The sequence below is a fragment of the Neopelma chrysocephalum genome, unplaced genomic scaffold (assembly GCF_003984885.1).
Source record: "Neopelma chrysocephalum unplaced genomic scaffold, ASM398488v2 Primary Assembly neopelma1_97037, whole genome shotgun sequence".
In the NCBI taxonomy this organism is placed as follows: domain Eukaryota; kingdom Metazoa; phylum Chordata; class Aves; order Passeriformes; family Pipridae; genus Neopelma; species Neopelma chrysocephalum.
In genome coordinates, this window is record NW_020925679.1 from 2,556 (window position 1) to 19,265 (window position 16,710).

Here is a 16,710-nt window from a genome sequence, read left to right on the forward strand (position 1 = left end):
GGCTTTCCCAGTGGATCCCAGCTCTCCCAGCAGATCCCAGCTCTCCCGGGGGGATCCCAGCCCCGCTTACCTCTTGTAATGGGTGAGGATCTTGGGCTCGGAGCGGGCGCAGCCGGTGGGGTTGATCATCAGTGGCAGCTCCATCAGGGGATGGCGCCCGTAGCGGAACAGGTAGTTCTGGCAGCTCTCGACGCCCGGCAGCTGCCGAGGGGACACAGAAGGGCCGGGGGTCGAGTGGCAGCACCAGGGCAGCCACCAGCCCCTTCCCCAGCAGGGCTGACCCCCGGTATGGAGGGGAGACCCCCGTCCTCCCCCGGACCTACCGACTCGGCGATGCGCAGCACCGCGTGCACCGTGAGGCCGAAGAGCTCCTCGCCCTTCAGGTACTCCGGGAAGAGCCGCAGCATGTCGGCCTCCTTCCTCATCATCGCCACCGGCTCGATGATCCGGTTCCAGACGGCTGCCGAGGGAAGGGAGAACCACAGAATCGCAGCATTAATCAGGTTGGAAAAGACCTCCGAGATCATCCAGCCCAACTTTTGACCGATTGCCACCTCGCCAACCAGACCAGAGCACTGAGTGCCACAGGCTGGAGATGGGGATCCATTGGGGACCCCCCAGCTCAGGTCACCTCCCATCACCCCACCCTCTGTTGCATCCTGGTGTGGCTCAACCGCCGGGACAGGCAACGAATGCCGGCACAAGCCCAGCGCCAGCACCTCCCAACTCCTCACCTTGCGGCGAGGAGTCAGAGAAGACGAGATCCTCCAGGCCCTGCTCGATGACCTGCACGACGAACTCGGGGCGCCCGTTGTTCTCGCAGATGGTGCAGCGGTAGCAGCAGCGGCGGTTGTTGGTCCGCAGGCTCCAGTAGATGCGCGTGGCCTCGTAGCCCACGGGGTAGAGCGCGGTGACGCTGTGGAAATCGGCCATCTGGTGGGGCAGCAGCTGCCCGATGGCGTGGAAGACCAGCCCGCCCACGCGGAACATGTGGAGCCGCTCCCCGCGCTGGATGATGCTGGCGATCTGCTTCACCTCGTCCCGCTCGATGTACACGCGGCGGAACACGGTGAAGCTGCTGAGCTCCTGCTCGCAGGGCCCCTTCAGCTTGTGCAGGGGGCACAGCATGGTCTTGTCCTTGAAGAACATGCACTTGGCGCGGATGGCGCAGGCGAAGTGGTACACGCTGGGGCAGCGGATGCGGTTGCAGCTGTTGGTGGCGCCGGTTTTCTGGCACAGGGAGCACTTGGTGAGCAGCCCGCGGTGCAGGGCCACCTCCACGTTGATCAGGGCCCCGCCCTGCGTCTCGTACACCTCCGTGGACCACAGGGCGCAGTTCAGGTGGACCCAGAGGTCGAGGTCGAGGTTGAGCAGGCGGGCCGGCCCGTCCGTGGCCCCGTCGCCCTCCTCGTGGCAGAAGCAGCACTTGCGCAGGTCCCGCGGCACCTTCTCGGGGCGCAGGGTGGTGCCCAGCTTGTCGATGAACTCGGCGATCTCCTTGTCGCCGTCGCGCTTGGCCCCCCCTTTCTGGATGGTGACGAGGAAGCGCAGCCGTTTCCAGCGCACCCCCTTCCACTTCTTCAGCCGCGGCCGCGCCTCGTCCCCGTCCTCGGGCGGCCGCGAGCGCGGCTTGAAACGGGGCGGCGAGTGGGGGGCCGTGGCCCCTTCCTCCTGGGGGGCCGGCGAGGGGGCCGGCAGCAGCGGCGACGGCGGGGCCGGGGCGGCCTCGAGGGCCACCTCGGGGTTGGGGACCCTGGTGGGCTCGGCAGGGCTGGACGGGGAGGGGACGGAGGGGGATAGAGGGGGCGAGGGCTCCTGGGGCATGACCGAGAGCTGCCGCACGTCCAGGTTGGACACGTTGTTGACGTAGCAGTGGTGAAGGGTCTTCTCGGGTGCGGGGCTCTCCTGTGGGAATGGGGAGGGGGTCACGGGTCAGAGTGTTGGAAGGAGGGGTCTTTGGACCTGCGGGGACCCCAGAGCACCTCACGTGCTCCCAGCCCTACAAGGACCACCTGCACCCCTTCCTGGGGGACTCAGCACCTCTCCATGAGGAGACCCACCCACCCCGGAATCATGGCCCCCTGCGATCATGGGGGGACCTACAAGGACCACCCTGCACCTCTACGTGGTAACACCTGGTTCCAAAGAGCCCCCCCTCCACTCCTGCACCACAACACAGTCACAGCCCTACAGGAACCCCAACACACCTCTCTCAGTGTCCCAGTGGACCCCACAGCCACTGACCTGTCTGAGCAGCGTCAGAAGGTCCAGCTCGCCCTTGAGGCTGTACCCAGGCAGCACCGCGTCGAACTGCTTCAGCCACTCGGAGCTGCTGTCGGGCACCTTCCCAGCCAGCGCCTTCTCCTTCCCTCCGAGCATCCCTGGGAGAGGAAGGCACAGCCCATCACTGGGGGGGTCCCAGCCTGGGGCTGCGGGGGGCCCACAGGGACGAGGAGGACACTCACCAGCCATATCAGCCTCCACCTTCTTGGCCTCGACCACGGCCACTCGCACGGGGCCATCGGGGAACAGCACCTCGTAGGAGCTGGGGATCTTCACACTCAGCAGCTCAGCCATGGCCACCATTACCCCATTGAGGTTCTGGGATAGAGAAGGATGGGATGGGTCCAGGGTGCCCCAGATGCCACCGTGTGGGGCCACCGCCAGGACCCCAGAGTGTCTCACGTCCCCCCATCCCCTCGCTCACCTTGGCGGCCGCCGCGGACACCGTCAGCATGACAGAGACCTCGCTGCTCTTGCCCTTCTCCCACGGGGCTCCCGGGCCTGCTGCCCCCACCTTCCCTGGGGGGGCCCCAAAGGGCTCTGAGGCCTCGTAGGGTTTTGTGTCAGGGAACACTGGTGTGGGGAGAGGGAGGGGTCAGAGCTGCACAGACCCAAACCCACCAACAGCCACCTCTGACCCCACCCAGCTGCCCCAGATCCCTGCAGGGAACCCATTACCCCCCAGACCCATTTCCCTCAGCCCACACACCCCAAGGACCCCTTCCCCCGCTCTCCAAAATCCCAGGAACCCCCTCCTGCCCCACCCATATCTCTTCCTACCCAACACATGCCCTGCAGACCCCTCCCCTGCCCTGTACATCCCACTGAACCCCTCCTGCTCGGTCCATATGGACCACAGACCACTCCTGCCCTGGGTCCATGCACCAACCCCAGCCCATTCCACCTGGGATACTGGCCCGGGGGATGATGGGGATGATGGGAGACAGCACACGCTCCTCCAGCTCCGGCTTGGCCTCGCTGAGCAGCGGGAATCGCAGCAGCTCCTCGCCCAGGACGCTCTCGGGGGATGAGGCAGGGACGATGCTGTCGGGGGAGTCGCTCTCGTCGTCGCTCTCCATCCTGGGGGGAAGGAGGTGTCAGGGGCCACGGGCTGGAGTGACCCCTTGGTGGGGGCTGGTGTCACTCACAGAGGTCTCACCTGACGTCCTCGGTCTGGTTGTGTGGCGGGGTGGGCAGAGCTGCCAGCAGGTCCAGGCTCTTCACCTCCACAGCCGGTGTGTCTGCGCGGAAGGGACGGGTGTCACGGGAGGGTGGCAGGTGGTGGCAGGGACTCTGTGCCACCCCCGTGCCAGCCAGGCTTACCCTTCTGGCCGTGGGGCTCGCGGGCTGGGTCGGCGTCCTTGGGCTGCTCGCCCAGTTCCTCGGGGGCCGTGACACCGTTCACCATCTTCTGCTGCACGGAGGGAGGGGGCGTGGGGGGCAGCGAGGAGGGCGGCGTGGGCGGGTTGCTGAGGTTGTTCTGGGGGGGGAGACAGCGGGGTGAGCGCGGCAGGGTGGTCCAGGACCCCCCGGATTGAGGGGACAACAGGTGAAGAACCCCTCCCCTCACCTTGGTGAGCAGCTGGGAGTAGTAGTCAGGGACGCTGTCGAGCACGGCGCTGCCGAAGGCGCCCCGCAGTTGGCTCTTCCCGTTGATGGGGCTGCTGCCGAAGGGCGCGAAGAGGCTGAAGTTGGCGGTGATGGTCGGCTCCGTCAGCGGCAGCAGCGACAGCTCCTGGGGGCAGAGTGGTGAGGTGGTGAGGGGGGCACAGGGGCGGAAAGGCAGCCCCCACCACCCCCCCGGCCCGCCACTGTACCTGCTTCAGCTGCCTCATGAGGGCCTCGCCGGGACGCAGCCCCTCGTCCTTCCGCAGCTTCTTGCGGGAAGCCGGGATCCGCTCGTTGCCTTTCTGCACCCGCTTGGGCTTGGTGGGCGCCGGCTTCCTGGCGATGGAGGGGTCCTGGGGAGGGAGAGGGGTGTGTGAGCTGTGCCGGCACAGCCCTGTGCCCATCACCCCCTGGCCCGGCCCGCCCCACTCACCTCCCGGCCCAGCAGCAGCGGCTGCGGCCGCGGCTCCATCCCGGCGCTCCGGCTCTCCGTGTGCCCATTGAGCTCGCCCGGGCTCTGCGCCGAGAGCTGCACGTTCTTGGCCCGCAGCAGCTTCTGCAGCAGCAGGTGCCCGGCCTCGGAGCGCCCGCCCGGGGCCAGCAGGCTGTTGGCTTGGCCGGCCCCAGGGTCCCCGTTGGCCTCCGGTTTCGCCGTCTCGTCTCCGTCCAGCTCACACTGCGCCGCTGCCGCCGCCTCCTCCTTCGGCTCCTGCTTCACCAACACCTGGGGGGCTTCGCCCGCCGCGGGGGCCCCCTCTGGCACTGCCCCGTTGATGTGGATCTCACTGGGGTCGGCTGGGTCCGCCCCGGGCGCCTCGGGGTCCCAGGGGCCGCGTGCTGGGTCAGGGAGGGCAGCGCTCGGCGTGGGCGTCAGCCCCGGCTCTGCGGGCACTGCGGGGCTGGGGGTCGAGGCCGGGACCCCCGGCGACGTCTTCTTTGGCTCTTGGGGGCTCTGCTCGGGGCTGGCCACGTGCTGGGGGGCACAGCCCAGGGGCGAGGGGGCTGGTGGAGTGGGGAGGCGGACAAGGCCGGGCTGGGGGCCACGGGCAGCCAGGGCTGCCTGCACCAGCTCTGCCAGGGGCTGCTGGGGGGGCTGCTGAGGGGGCTGCCCTGGCAGCGCCCGCCCCGGCTCGGCAGCAAAGCTGGTCTGTGCCTCTGCCGGGGTGCCCGGCCGGGGCTGGAAGAGGGACCCCATGGGGCGAGGGGGCTGGCGGGCGGCGGGCGAGCCGTAGTCCGGGGCCTGCCCGGGGAAGGGGCCGGGGGTCCGGAGCGCCTGGCTCTGCTGCAGGAGGCTCTGCTGGTGCCGCTGCACCAGGAGGGCCTGGAGCTGCTGCTGCTGCTGCGGCGTCAGGTGCCGCAGCTGCGGGTTCTTGGCCAGGACACCCTGGAGCTGCGCCCGGATCTGGCCCATCACCGGCCCCGGCACCTGCCCCAGGAGCCCCGTGGGGAGCGTGGCCGTGCCCGGTGCCGGCCCCGCTTTGTGCTGCCCGGGGCTCTGGAGCCGCGGGGGCTGGGGCTGCCCCTGCAGGGCCCCCGCCGGCCCCTTGCCCGGCTGCTCCGGGGGCCGCGGCGCCGGCACCATGCCCTGTGCCATGCCCTGTGCCGGGCCCGTCCCGCAGCCCAGCGGCGGCTCTGCCACCCCAGCCGTGTCCCCGTGCTGCTGCTGGGACAGCTCGGGGTGGGCGGCCCCGGGGCTCTGCAGCGGCGGGGCGAGCAGGGCACCCTGCTGCCCAGGGGCTGCCCGCAGCATTCCCGGCTGTGGGGAGGCCAAGAGGAGCTGCTGGCCCTGCCCCAGCTCAGCCTGGTGCTTGGGGGCCACGGCCTCCGGGCCCCCCAGCCCTTGGGGGTTGAGGGGTCCCTGCTGCTCCCCGTGCAGCTGCCCCCCGCTCTCGCCGCCCTCGGTGGACAGGACGCCGCCATCCACCCCCGTGGGCTGGTCCTTGGCAGCCAGGACCGCCGGGGCCGGCTGCATTCCCTGACTCAGGTGCAGCACAGAGGGGGCCTGGCCCCCCGCCCCGTGCTGCGGAAAGTGCTGGATCGAGGCCTGCCCCTGGCCCAGCCCCAGGAGGCCCGGCTGGGCGGCCGCCGAGTTCTGCTGCTGCTGCTGCTGCTGCTGCTGCGGGGTCAGCAGCGCCCGCGACTGCCCCAGCTGCTGGGACAGCACGAGCCGGTGGCTCAGCATCCCCGGAGTCTGCGGTGCCAGCTGGGGCGAGCCCAGCACCCGCTGCTGGTGGGGGGCCAGGAGCACCTGGCGCTGGGGCTGGGGGTGGCCCAGCATGGGCTGGTGCTGCAGCCCCGGCGCCGGCGCGTGGCCCAGCACGCCCGGCTGCTGCTGGGGCGAGAGCTGCTGCACCAGCAGGCTCTGCTGGCTGCCCAGCAGCCCCCCGGCCTTGGGCACCATGGGCTGAGCCCCCGCGCCGGGCTGGGGGGTCGGGGGCTGCTGCTGCTGCCCCAGCAGGCCGGGCTGCCCCGCCACGGCCGTCGGCTGCATCGGGGCCTGGCCCAGCGCCCCCGGCTGCTGCATGGACGCCTGGCTCATCATGCCCGGCTGCTGCATCGACGTCTGCGCCATCACACCTGCCTGTTGCATCGAAGCTTGTCCCATCATGCCCGGCTGCTGCATGGATGTCTGAGCCACGATGCTCTGTGGCTGCATGGAGCTCTGTCCCATCACACCCTGCTGCTGCATGGACGCCTGACCCATCACGCCCTGTTGCTGCATCGACGTCTGTCCCATCACACCCGGCTGCTGCATGGCTGCCTGGGCCATCACGCCCTGCTGCTGCATGGATGCCTGTCCCATCACACCGGGCTGCTGCAGCGACGCCTGTCCCATCACACCGGGCTGCTGCATGGAGGCCTGACCCATCACGCCCTGTTGCTGCATCGACGCTTGTGCCATGACACCTGATTGCTGCAGTGACGTCTGTCCCATCACACCTGATTGCTGCATTGATGCCTGTCCCATCACACCTGATTGCTGCATGGACGCCTGTCCCATCACTCCTGGCTGCTGCATGGACGCCTGTCCCATCACTCCTGGCTGCTGCATGGGGGCCTGTCCCATCACACCCTGCTGCTGCATGGACACTTGTCCCATCACCCCTGGCTGCTGCAGCGACACCTGGCCCATCACGCCCGGTTGCTGCATGGAGCTCTGTCCCATCACGCCCGGCTGCTGCTGCTGCTGCTGCGGCAGTGCCACCTGTCCCAGCATGTTCTGCTGCTGCAGCTTCTGCGCCAGCTGCATCCTCTGGAGCTGCCGCTCCTGCATCAGGCGGCTGTCGGCGGCCAGCCCGCGCAGCGCGGGGTTCCCGGCGAAGAAGGCGCTGGAGGAGCCGGGTCCCGGGGAGTTCCCCATGGCCTGCTGCCCCATGAAGGACAGGCCCTGCTGCACGGCCATGGACACGCCGCCCTGGGACAGGCGCAGCCCCCCGGGTTGCCCCGGTTGCTGCCCGAGGCCCTGCGCTCCCACCCCGGGCTGCTGCACCCCGTGTGCTGAGAGGAGCTGCCCCGGGAGCTTGGACATGAGGCGGGGGCTCTGCGAGGGGCTCAGGGCCATCACGGCCGAGGCCTGGTGCTGGTGCTGCTGCTGCTTGTTGCGGTACTCGGCCATGAGGTTGGTGTGTTCCTTCTGCTGCTTCCGCACCTGCCGGGGACAGCGGGGCATCAGCACCGGGAACGCTGGGGCGTTAGTGCCGGGGATGGCACGGCACTACTGCTGGGGACAGGGGAATGTCAGCACCAGGAATGGCACAGTGTTAGTGCCCGGGACAGCAGGGAGTTAGTGCCAGCAGTGGCATGGCACCTGTGGCCAGGAATGGCACGTTTGCACTGAGCACATCACATTTGCACTGGGGACAGCACCGGGTGCCAGGGATATCGTGTTTGCACCGAGGACGAGGCTCCCACCCGCATGCAGGGGCCTACCTGGTCCAGCTGCTTCTGGATCTTACTCTGCTGCTCCGTCACCAGCTTCAGCTTCTCGGCGTCGGCCTCGGGGAACTCCCTGCCAGCCTTCTTGGCCGTGCGCTGCTTGGCACAGAGCGCCTTGCGGGACTTGCGGTGAGCCCCGATCTGCTCCTCCAGCACCTTCAGCTGCATCTGCAGCAGCTGCTGCGTGTGGAACAGCCACTCCTCGTACTGCCGCTGGTCAGCCTCGTCTGTGGAACGGGGAGAGGGCTCATCAGCAGGGATCCCGGGTCAGCAGGGGCTCCGGGTGAGCGGGGACCCGGCTCCCAGGGGCAGGGTGAGCTCCCCATCCCGTCCCCCCCGTACTCACTGATGACGCCCTGTGCGAAGGTGGGTGGGTTGGGGCGAGCCTGGGTTGGGTCTGTGCCACTTCGCTCCTGCCAGAGAGAGAGAGGAATGTTGGGGACATGTGCCTCCCTGTCCCCTCCCCACAGCCCTCACCTCCCCAGGGAGACAGAAACCCACCAGCCAGAGCCAGTGCTGAGCACCAAGCCAGGCAGACCTAAGGGATCCCTGTGTTCCCCCACCCCGGACACCCCACTCACCTGCCCGCTCCCTGCCAGCAAGTGGTTCTGCATCTCAGAGACTGCTGGGCCCCCCGAGAGCCGCTGGGCCAGCAGGGAAACCTGTTGCCTTTGGAGGGGGACACAGAGATGGGGGTGAGTGGGAGCCAAGGCACTCTGCCCATCCCTGCCCGTGCCCCATGGACCTTTGTGCCCCTTACCTGTTCATGCCCGGGGCCACCCCAATGCTGCCCTGAGCCATCACCTTCTTGATGCCCTTCAGTGCCACCATCTTGGCTTTGGCAATGGGGTCCATGATGTCCTCAGCCGCAAACTTGTCCAGGTCTGCCACGAGACAGGTCACAACACGCTCAGCCCTACACACTCCACCCAAAACAGCCCCACGCTCCCCCAGACCACCACCCACGGGTCCTACCTGTGTCTGGGAAGAAGCTGTTGGCCAACTGCTGCTGCATGACGAGCTGGGGGGGCTTCAGGCCCAGGGTGGGGGGCTGCACCCCAGCCATCGGCTTCTGCACCAGCACCTGCTGCTGGCTCTGCTGCGGCTGCCCCAGGGCCACCTGCACCCCATGGGGAGACGCCAGCACGTGGGGCTGCCCCGAGGCCATGCCCATGTGGGGGGCCAGCGCCGGGCCCTGCTGGGGTGTGCCGAGCCGGGGGGGTTGTGGTGGCATCAGCGGCGGCCGGGCCACCAGCCCCAGCTGGAGGGGGGTCTGAGGGGCGCCCAGGCGGGGCGGTTGCCCCTCGGGGGGCTGCCCGGCCGCCCCCGCGTGCAGCATGGGGTGCCCCGGGGCCGGGAGGTGGGGGGTGCTGCGGGGCAGGTGGGCCGACATCTGCTGCTTCTTCTGCAGCTCCTTCTTCTCGTGCTCCAGCAGGTCCTCGATGAGCAGCGGCAGCTCGCTGGCCACCAGCGAACTCTCCATCTTGTCCAGGTCGTCCGCCGGCGAGTGCCGGGCGCTGCCCAGCCCCAGAGCTCCGCTGTCCAGCTCGAACTTCTCCAGCAAGGGGTTGCTCTGGCTGCCCAGCTGGGCAGGGGCCAGCCCGCGGCCGGGGGCAGCGTAGGGGTCCTTGTCCGGCACGGGGACACTGGCGTGGCCACTGTTGGGGAACTGAGTCAGGCCGAGGCGAGCGGGGCCGGCGCCGGGGCTCAGGAGGGTCTGGCCGGGTTTGAGGCTCAGCCCCAGCGAGGCAGAGATTTTGTCGGTGCCCTGCAGCCCCTCCGACTTGACGGGCACTGGGAGCCGCTCGGAGCCGGCGGCGGTGAACTGGCAGGGCGAGGTCTTCAGACAACCATCCTCCAGCTTGGGCTTCACCTCGGTGGGCAGCGAGCCGGGCTTTGCCTCCGCACCCTGCGCCTTGAAAGCCGGGTCAGGGGCCAGCACGGCGCCCGCGGGGCAGGCAGAGGGTCCCAAGCTCGCACTGGGCACCAGCCCTTCCTTGGGCACCTCCTGGTTCTCCGCGGATGGGGTCACATCTTTGCTGTCCCCGGGGTCGGGGAGCTTCAAGGCGGGCGCTGGCGGCTCCGTCTTGAGCTGGGCCTCACGCTCGGCTTTCTCGTTGGCCGACTCGACCAGGCGCAGGTGCTCGTTGAAGATGTCCTTCTTGTCCCCGGTGTCCAGCTCGGGGTCGGTGTAGGCCAGCAGGTCGAACTCGTCGCCGTTCAGCAGGTCGTCGAGGTGGGGGTCTGCTGTCTCCAGGCTGTCCAGGTTGTCCAAATCGTCGTCCCCCTTGGCCACGTCCGGATCCAGGCTCAGGTTGGCCAAATCGTCGTCGTCTTCCAAGTCCTTGTGGGAGCCAAAGTCGTCATCCAAGTCGGGCTCCACGGGCACCTCGCAGGGCAGCCGTGCCCCCTCCAGGCTCAGGTGGCTCTTCCCTGGGGCCGGCGCCGGGTCTGGAGCGGGGCCATCCTTGGGACCCTCGGGGCGCAGGGCAGTGCCCGAGGACAGCGGGCGGGGGGGGACGTGCTGCAGCTCCAGGGTGGGGGCCGGCAGTGGCGGGGGGGCCGCCTTGGCGTGGGGCTGCTGGTGGCTGTTGCCCATCTCTGCTCCCTGCGGGGACGCGGGCGGGAGCGGCGCCGGAACCTTCTGGGGCGGCAGCGCCTGCATGGGCACGACGGGGCTGCAGAGGGCCTGGGCTGTGCCCTCCTCCCCGGGCAGGAAGAAGCGAGGCCGGGGCGCCTGGGGGGCAAAGGGGGACCCCACGACCCCCCCGGGTCCCTTCTGCACGTTGTGTCGCAGCTCGATGAAGGGAGCGCCCAGGGGGGTGGACAAGGGGGGCACGGCCTCGGCGGGGGCTGCCAGGCGGGTGCCCAGGCTGCCCATGGGGGTCCCGGCAGCCGGGGGGGCGAAGCGGGAGGTCACGGGGAGCCGCAGGGCCGCCACGGCCGCCTGTTGCTGCTGCTGCTGCCAGAGGTGCTGCTGCTGCTGCTGCTGCGGAGATGGTGCTGGGAAGACCCCGCGGGGGTAGAAGGCCTGGGGGGGCCCCACTGTCGCCCTGGAAGACACAGTGATGTTGGCACCGGCTCGGCACGGCCACAGCCCCGATGCACCAAGTCCCACCTCCCTTGGACCACTCCAGTCACCCAAAAATTCACAGCTACTCTACCCCTCTGGGGCGATCCCACAAACTGGGGACACACACACCCCACCAGGGTGATCCCTGCTGGCTCCCACCCCGCCGCACCGAGCCCACCACCCTGTCACGGGGCACCCACCGCCCGTTGATGTCCAGCGTGGCCGGGGTGGCCGCCGGTGGGGGTCGGGAGAGCCGCTCGTCCTGGGGAAACGCCGCCTGCACCATGACGGAACCGGGCAGCTTCCCGGCGCCAGCTGCCGTGGCCAAGGTCCCGAGGAGTCCCTTGTCCTGGAAGAAGGGAAGGAACGACATGGTGTCACCCCTCCACCAGCCGCGTCACCCCCCTGTGAACGCCCTGGCCCAGTTCTCCCACCTGTGCTGGCTGGTAGGGGGCCATGCCCCGGCTCAGCTCGAAGCCCTGCCCGGCGGCCTCGGGGGCCCAGGTGGCGGGCGAGGAGGTGGCGGCAGCGGCCGCGCTCTCCTTCTCCTGCCGCAGGCTGTTCCGCTGGATCTGCTGCCGGATCAGCAGCTCCCGGAGCCGCTGGCGCTGGGAGAACCGAGAGTTAGAGCCGAGAGCGGAGTGAAACCAGCAAGACCCAGGTGGCCATCAGTGCCTCCACAGGTCCCAGTTCTACCCTCACGTCCCCCCTCCAAACCCAGATGGACGCAGTGGGATCACCAGCCAGCCCTCCAGCCCTCACCTGCCGCTGCTTCTCCAGCTCCGACTGGCTCATGGTGCCGAGGGCCCCATCCTGGCCGCCGGGCAGCTCCGCCAGGTCCCGGTTTGGGGGCGCCGAGAGCCCCACGGCCGCCTCCTCCCTCTTGTCGGCCGTCGGTCCCAGCGCGGCGCGGGGCAGGAAGGCTCCGGAAGGGTCCTGCTGCTGCGGGGGGGCCGGGGGCTGCGGCGGCAGCACCGACGGGGGCCGCAGGGGCGAGAGGCTGTAGGTGTCAGGGGCAGCCGTGCCCGGGCCCAGGGGGCTGCCGGCCTGGTGGAAGCCGGGGGACGAGGCATAGGCCGAGCTCTGGGGTTTCCCAGAGCCGTAATGGCTGTTGATCCCATGGGGCTGGTGGGACGGGGAGCCCTTGAGGGGCTCCGAGACGGCCGGGGGGAAGGTGAAGCGCATGGGGGTCTGGCTGCCCGGGAAGACGCTGGCGCCGGGGGAGCGGGCGAAGGGCGGCTGCGGCCCCGCCGGTGCCTTGGCGTGGGGCTCACCCCCCGGGGCGCCCCCAAAACCCCCGCCAGGCTTGAACCCCGGCTCCGGCAGCTGCGGCCGGGGGGGCTTGTGCAGGGGGGTGAAGGGGTCCCGGGATTGGGGCCGGGAGGGCGGTTGGGAGTAGGGATCGGGGGACTGGAAGCGGGGGGTGACGGGGGACTGGCAGAAGGCTTCGTTGGAGAGCGGGCGGGGGGTGAGGGGCGACTGGGAGCTGGACTGGGACTGGGGGCTGGCGGGGACGCGGGAGAAGGGCTCGGAGGGCAGGGAGCGGGGCGGGAGGGCACAGCAGGCCTCGGGGGGCTGCAGCCGGGGCGTCAGTGGGGGCTGCGAGTAGGGGTCCAGGTAGGGGGACTGGCGGTAGAGATCGGGGTGGCCGGGGGGCGAGGGGGCCAAGGGGTGGGGGTCGGGGGGCCGGTGCCCCAGCCCCGGGCTCTGCGGCTCTACCTGAGAGACCCGTGGGGTCATGGGGGCTTTGAAGACGTCGGCCGCCTTCAGCTCCGCAGCCGAGAGGTGGGGGCCGCCCGGGGAGTCCCCATAGCCCATGGCGGAGGCATAGCCGGGCGAGCAGACCCCCAGGCTCGCCCCCCCTTCCTCCTTCTTCACCTCCAGACCCTTCTTCTGCTCCCCGAAAGGCAGGGGAGAGAGCAGGGCCTCGGGGGGCCGTGCCCCAGGGCTCCCCGGCATCGAGAGGTTGTCCAAGGAGGGGCACCGGGGCTTCAGGAAAGGGTCCGGGGTGCCGGGCTGGTGCCGGGGGGTTCCGGGGGGCGTGGGGTGGAAGTCGGGAGGGGCTCGGGGGGCGGTGAGGGGCTGGGGCTGGCCTGGGAAGGGCTGGAAGGCGGCACCCGCCGTGGGGCTCTGGCCCAGGGGTGAGGGGAAGCGGGGCTCCAACGCGTAGGTGCCGCCGTAGGGGTCGTGCGAAGGCACTTGGGCGGGGGACTGGGGCGGGAGCTTGAGGAAAAGCTCGCTGGGAGACTCCGGCCCCGCTCCGGCACCCGCCGGGGGCTTCAGGAAGCCCTCGCCGGCGGCGGGGGGGCTGCTGATGTAGACGGGCTGTGCCCCCGGCGGCACCGGGATCCGCAGGTGCAGCGAGGGCCTCTCCGGCTTGCGCAGTCCCTCCCCTTTGGTCTGCTTGTTGATCTGGCTCTCGGCCTGCTGCGGAGAGAGCCGGCCCGTCAGGGCTGCGGGACCCCCTCCTGCCCTCCCCTGAGGGCCGGACACGGGGCTGGGGTGGACACGCCACGTTCCCCCCCCCCAGAGCTGGGCCGGGGCCGCCGGGCACCTCCCCGCGCCGGACGTACCTTCTGCACCTTGTTGATGCGATGAGCCGCCCGGTTATCTTTGGCCTTTTGCTAACAAAGACACGAAGCCAGCTGACTCGCAGCCCCCGGCGCCCCGGCCCCCCCCCCCCCCCTGACCCCCCCCCCGGCACTCACCAAATACGGGGCTTTGTCCGTGGCAGGGACCTTCCTCCAGAGCTTCATGATCTGCTTGCAGCGGCTCGACCAGTCTGGGAGTCCGGTACGAGCAGATGGAGGGGACAAAAACAACCTTAGCCCGGACCTGACGAGCCCACCCACACCCTGGGTGGGTGACGTTGTCCCCTCTTGTGTGGGGACAGCCCCATGTCCATGAGCTGGTGAAAAGACCCCCTCCACATTGCTGCAGGGAACACTTCAGTGCCAGAGCAGCTGGAATCTCCCCTCCAAACATGGATCGGGGGGGTCACGGTGCACCCAGACCCTTCCACCCTCACCCCAACAAGGCGGTTGCAGCCCCCCCTCCCAGAGCCACAGCCCCCCCAGAGCCCTACCTGGATAATCCTGCTTGAGATTGGGGAAGTTCATGTTGGCGTAGAGGACGGGGGAGATGGTGGAGAGCTCGCCCAGCTCCTCGTCCTTCTCCCAGCGCTGGAGGCTGCGCTGGTTGTAGGACAGGCCGTCGCCCTCCCCCTCTGTCGTGGGCGTCGTGGGGGTCGAGGGGGTGGTGGCGGCCGAGCTGCTGGCCCAGGGGCTCTCGGGCTCGCAGTGGTCTGGGCTGAAGAAGCCGCTCCGCTCCCTGCGTGGAGGGGAGAGCGTCAAGGATCGTCAGGATGTGAGGGAAGAGGGTCCTGCAACGCCCCAGGCTTCAATCCCTCCAAGGAGACCCCCCCCCAGCTCCCCCACGTACCTGCTGTCGAGGAACGGGGACTGGCAGACCCCTGAATACGAGTCCAAGGAGACGGATCCGGAGAGTGAGCCCAGGGAAACGCTCCCTGCGAGGGAAAGGAGATGGGTTGGAGGGAGGGCAGGGCTGGGGTTCAAGCCTGTGCCTGCCCTGGGGGTCCCAGCAGCCCCCAGAAAATACAGCATCCCCCAAAACGCCTCCCACGTTCGCCCCCAGAGCAACTGGGAACAGTTGGCTCTCTGGTACCACAGGCACTGTGCTGCTCTCTGAGCAGCTCAGCCCCACCACTTTGGCTTTCTGGGGGGTGGGCAGCGAGTCCTTCTCCCCATCATCCAGGCCCTCCCAGCCCATGGAGGCCCTGCCAGTTGCACCCACCCTGCCCCGAGAGCTGGAGGTCTCCTTGCAGGAAGGGGCGCTGTGCCCGGCCGGGGTCCTGCCCGGCCTCCATCCCCCCGGCCACGCAGTTGAGGGGCTGCTCCCCCCTCTCTGCCGAGCCCAGCACGTCCTTGAAGAGCTGCTGCACGTCTTTGCTCTCCATCTTGGGCAGCTCTGCGGGGGCAAAAGCAAAAAGGCTGAGCCATCCCAGGGTGCAAATCCCACACTGGTGGGAAGGGGAGGAGAAATCCGGGGGTCCTGGCCCCGGGACCACCCTCGCCTCAGTGGATGAGGGTGGTCTCACCTTCCGTGGGGATCTTGTCGAGGTCAGAGCTCAGCGCTCCCTCGCCCGGGGTGGCCGGTTTCTCGGCGTCCCCAGGGTCTGGGGAATCCTTTGGCTCATCGGCCCCTGCGAGGAGGAATCAGGAGGTGCCTTCAGCCCCCTGGGACCCCAAGCTCAGGGCTGGAGACCCCCCATGTGAACCCATCGCCCCCCCCGATCCCAAAAAGGCACAGGAGTCCCTCGGTCCTCCAAGGACCCCGAGCCACGCGGGGGCGCTCTAGGCGCCACTCTATGGTCACCAGCGCCATGGGAATCACATGGGGGAACCATAGAGTTCAGCCCTGCCTAGAGCGGATCCCCTCAACCATAGAGTTCTGTCTCGATGGTTGTGGGCGCTCCAGCCCCCGGTGGAGGACTCTGCTGTTGGGGGGGTCCCGCGGGGGTCCCAGGGGCTCACCCAGGTCCTCGGCCTTCGCATCGTCCTTGCCATCATCGTCGGGAGCGGCGGCGCTGCCATCGGTGCTGTCATCCCCTGCAGGCCACCACGACTCATTGGGGGGGGCAGGACCCCCCAACCTGCCCAGGGTCACCCCTGGATCCCCCGAGGTCATCCCTGAATCCCAGAGACCTCCTACACCCCTCGATGTCAACCCCCCCACAGCCCACGGCATCCTCCAACAAGCCCCAGTGTCTACAGCAGGTCCTCACAATGGGGGTCTCCCTCAATCACCCCCAACAATCCTCGGGAGCCCCAAAATCCCCAACCACCCCAAAACAACACCAGGGATCCCCAACAGCACCAATGACTCCCAATAACTCCCAAAAGCCCCAGAAACCACCAACGATCTCAATGACCCCCAAAAACCCAGGGACCCTCAACAACCCCCAACCACCTCAGGGACCACCAAAAAACCCTGAAAGCCCCCAAAAACCCCAGGACCCACCATGACCCTCAACAACATCCAGCGTCCTCACTCCTGGCCACACTCACCTCGGGGGTGGGTGGGGGTCTCCCTCCTGTCCTGGGGGGCTCCCTGCAGTGCCCCAGCCAGGTTGGGGTCCCCCTTGGGCCTTGGGGCGCCCTGGCCCAGGGAGGGGCGGGCGGTCCCGTCCCCCACCCCGCCCGCTGCCAGCAGCGCCTTCCGGCTCAGGTCCATCAGCGCCTTCCCAAAAAACGCCTCCTGCAACAGAAGGGTTCTGTCAGCATCAGGAGGTCCCCTCTGTCCACCCCCCTCGCCCCCAGGCCACCCCAACCCCCTCCATCCACCCCACCTGCAGGTACGGGGGGAACATGTCCTCCAACTTGCTCTTCTTCCGTCCCCGGCGTTTCTTCTTCTCGTCCCCCTCTCCCGAACCCGGATCCAGGCCAGCCTCGGCTGGGACATCGCCCGGAGCACCTGCAACAGCCCCCCCAGGAATGAACACACACCTCCCAAAAAGGGCCTGGGGCTGTTCCCGGGCCACCGGCACCGTCACAGCATTGTGGGTCCTCCACATCCATGGGGGATGAGAAGGGAAAGGAAAAAGAGGGGGAAAAGGGAAGGGGAAAGGGAAAGAGAAGGGAAAAGGGAGAGGGGAGAGAGGAAAGGGTTGAAAAGAGAAAGAAAGGAAAGGGGAAAAGGAGGGAAGGGGAAAAGGAAGGAAGGAGAAAAGGGAAAAGGAGGGAAGGGGAAAAGGGAAAAGGAGGGAAGGGGAAAAGGGAAAAGGAGGGAAG

At 69.0% G+C, this 16,710-nt stretch overlaps 1 protein-coding gene across 1 annotated transcript in view; it reads right to left on the reverse strand.

Annotated features, from left to right (window-relative positions):
* The window catches only part of KMT2D (lysine methyltransferase 2D), a gene marked incomplete at its 5' end in the record, with an annotated part of 23,215 nt that overhangs the window by 1,762 nt on the left and 4,743 nt on the right, over positions 1-16,710 (reverse strand). Inside the window, 29 exons of the mRNA XM_027671202.1 lie at positions 71-201; positions 324-460; positions 735-1,905; positions 2,245-2,381; positions 2,466-2,601; positions 2,708-2,856; positions 3,188-3,363; positions 3,443-3,524; positions 3,607-3,763; positions 3,854-4,018; positions 4,101-4,244; positions 4,325-7,540; positions 7,822-8,054; positions 8,174-8,240; positions 8,409-8,496; positions 8,588-8,711; positions 8,803-10,880; positions 11,101-11,249; positions 11,335-11,508; positions 11,663-13,327; positions 13,474-13,524; positions 13,609-13,682; positions 13,986-14,230; positions 14,342-14,426; positions 14,714-14,887; positions 15,018-15,122; positions 15,454-15,528; positions 15,988-16,177; positions 16,269-16,393. Coding sequence (XP_027527003.1) covers positions 71-201; positions 324-460; positions 735-1,905; positions 2,245-2,381; positions 2,466-2,601; positions 2,708-2,856; positions 3,188-3,363; positions 3,443-3,524; positions 3,607-3,763; positions 3,854-4,018; positions 4,101-4,244; positions 4,325-7,540; positions 7,822-8,054; positions 8,174-8,240; positions 8,409-8,496; positions 8,588-8,711; positions 8,803-10,880; positions 11,101-11,249; positions 11,335-11,508; positions 11,663-13,327; positions 13,474-13,524; positions 13,609-13,682; positions 13,986-14,230; positions 14,342-14,426; positions 14,714-14,887; positions 15,018-15,122; positions 15,454-15,528; positions 15,988-16,177; positions 16,269-16,393 — 11,503 coding nt within the window. The remainder of the gene's footprint in view (positions 1-70; positions 202-323; positions 461-734; positions 1,906-2,244; positions 2,382-2,465; positions 2,602-2,707; positions 2,857-3,187; positions 3,364-3,442; positions 3,525-3,606; positions 3,764-3,853; positions 4,019-4,100; positions 4,245-4,324; positions 7,541-7,821; positions 8,055-8,173; positions 8,241-8,408; positions 8,497-8,587; positions 8,712-8,802; positions 10,881-11,100; positions 11,250-11,334; positions 11,509-11,662; positions 13,328-13,473; positions 13,525-13,608; positions 13,683-13,985; positions 14,231-14,341; positions 14,427-14,713; positions 14,888-15,017; positions 15,123-15,453; positions 15,529-15,987; positions 16,178-16,268; positions 16,394-16,710) is intronic.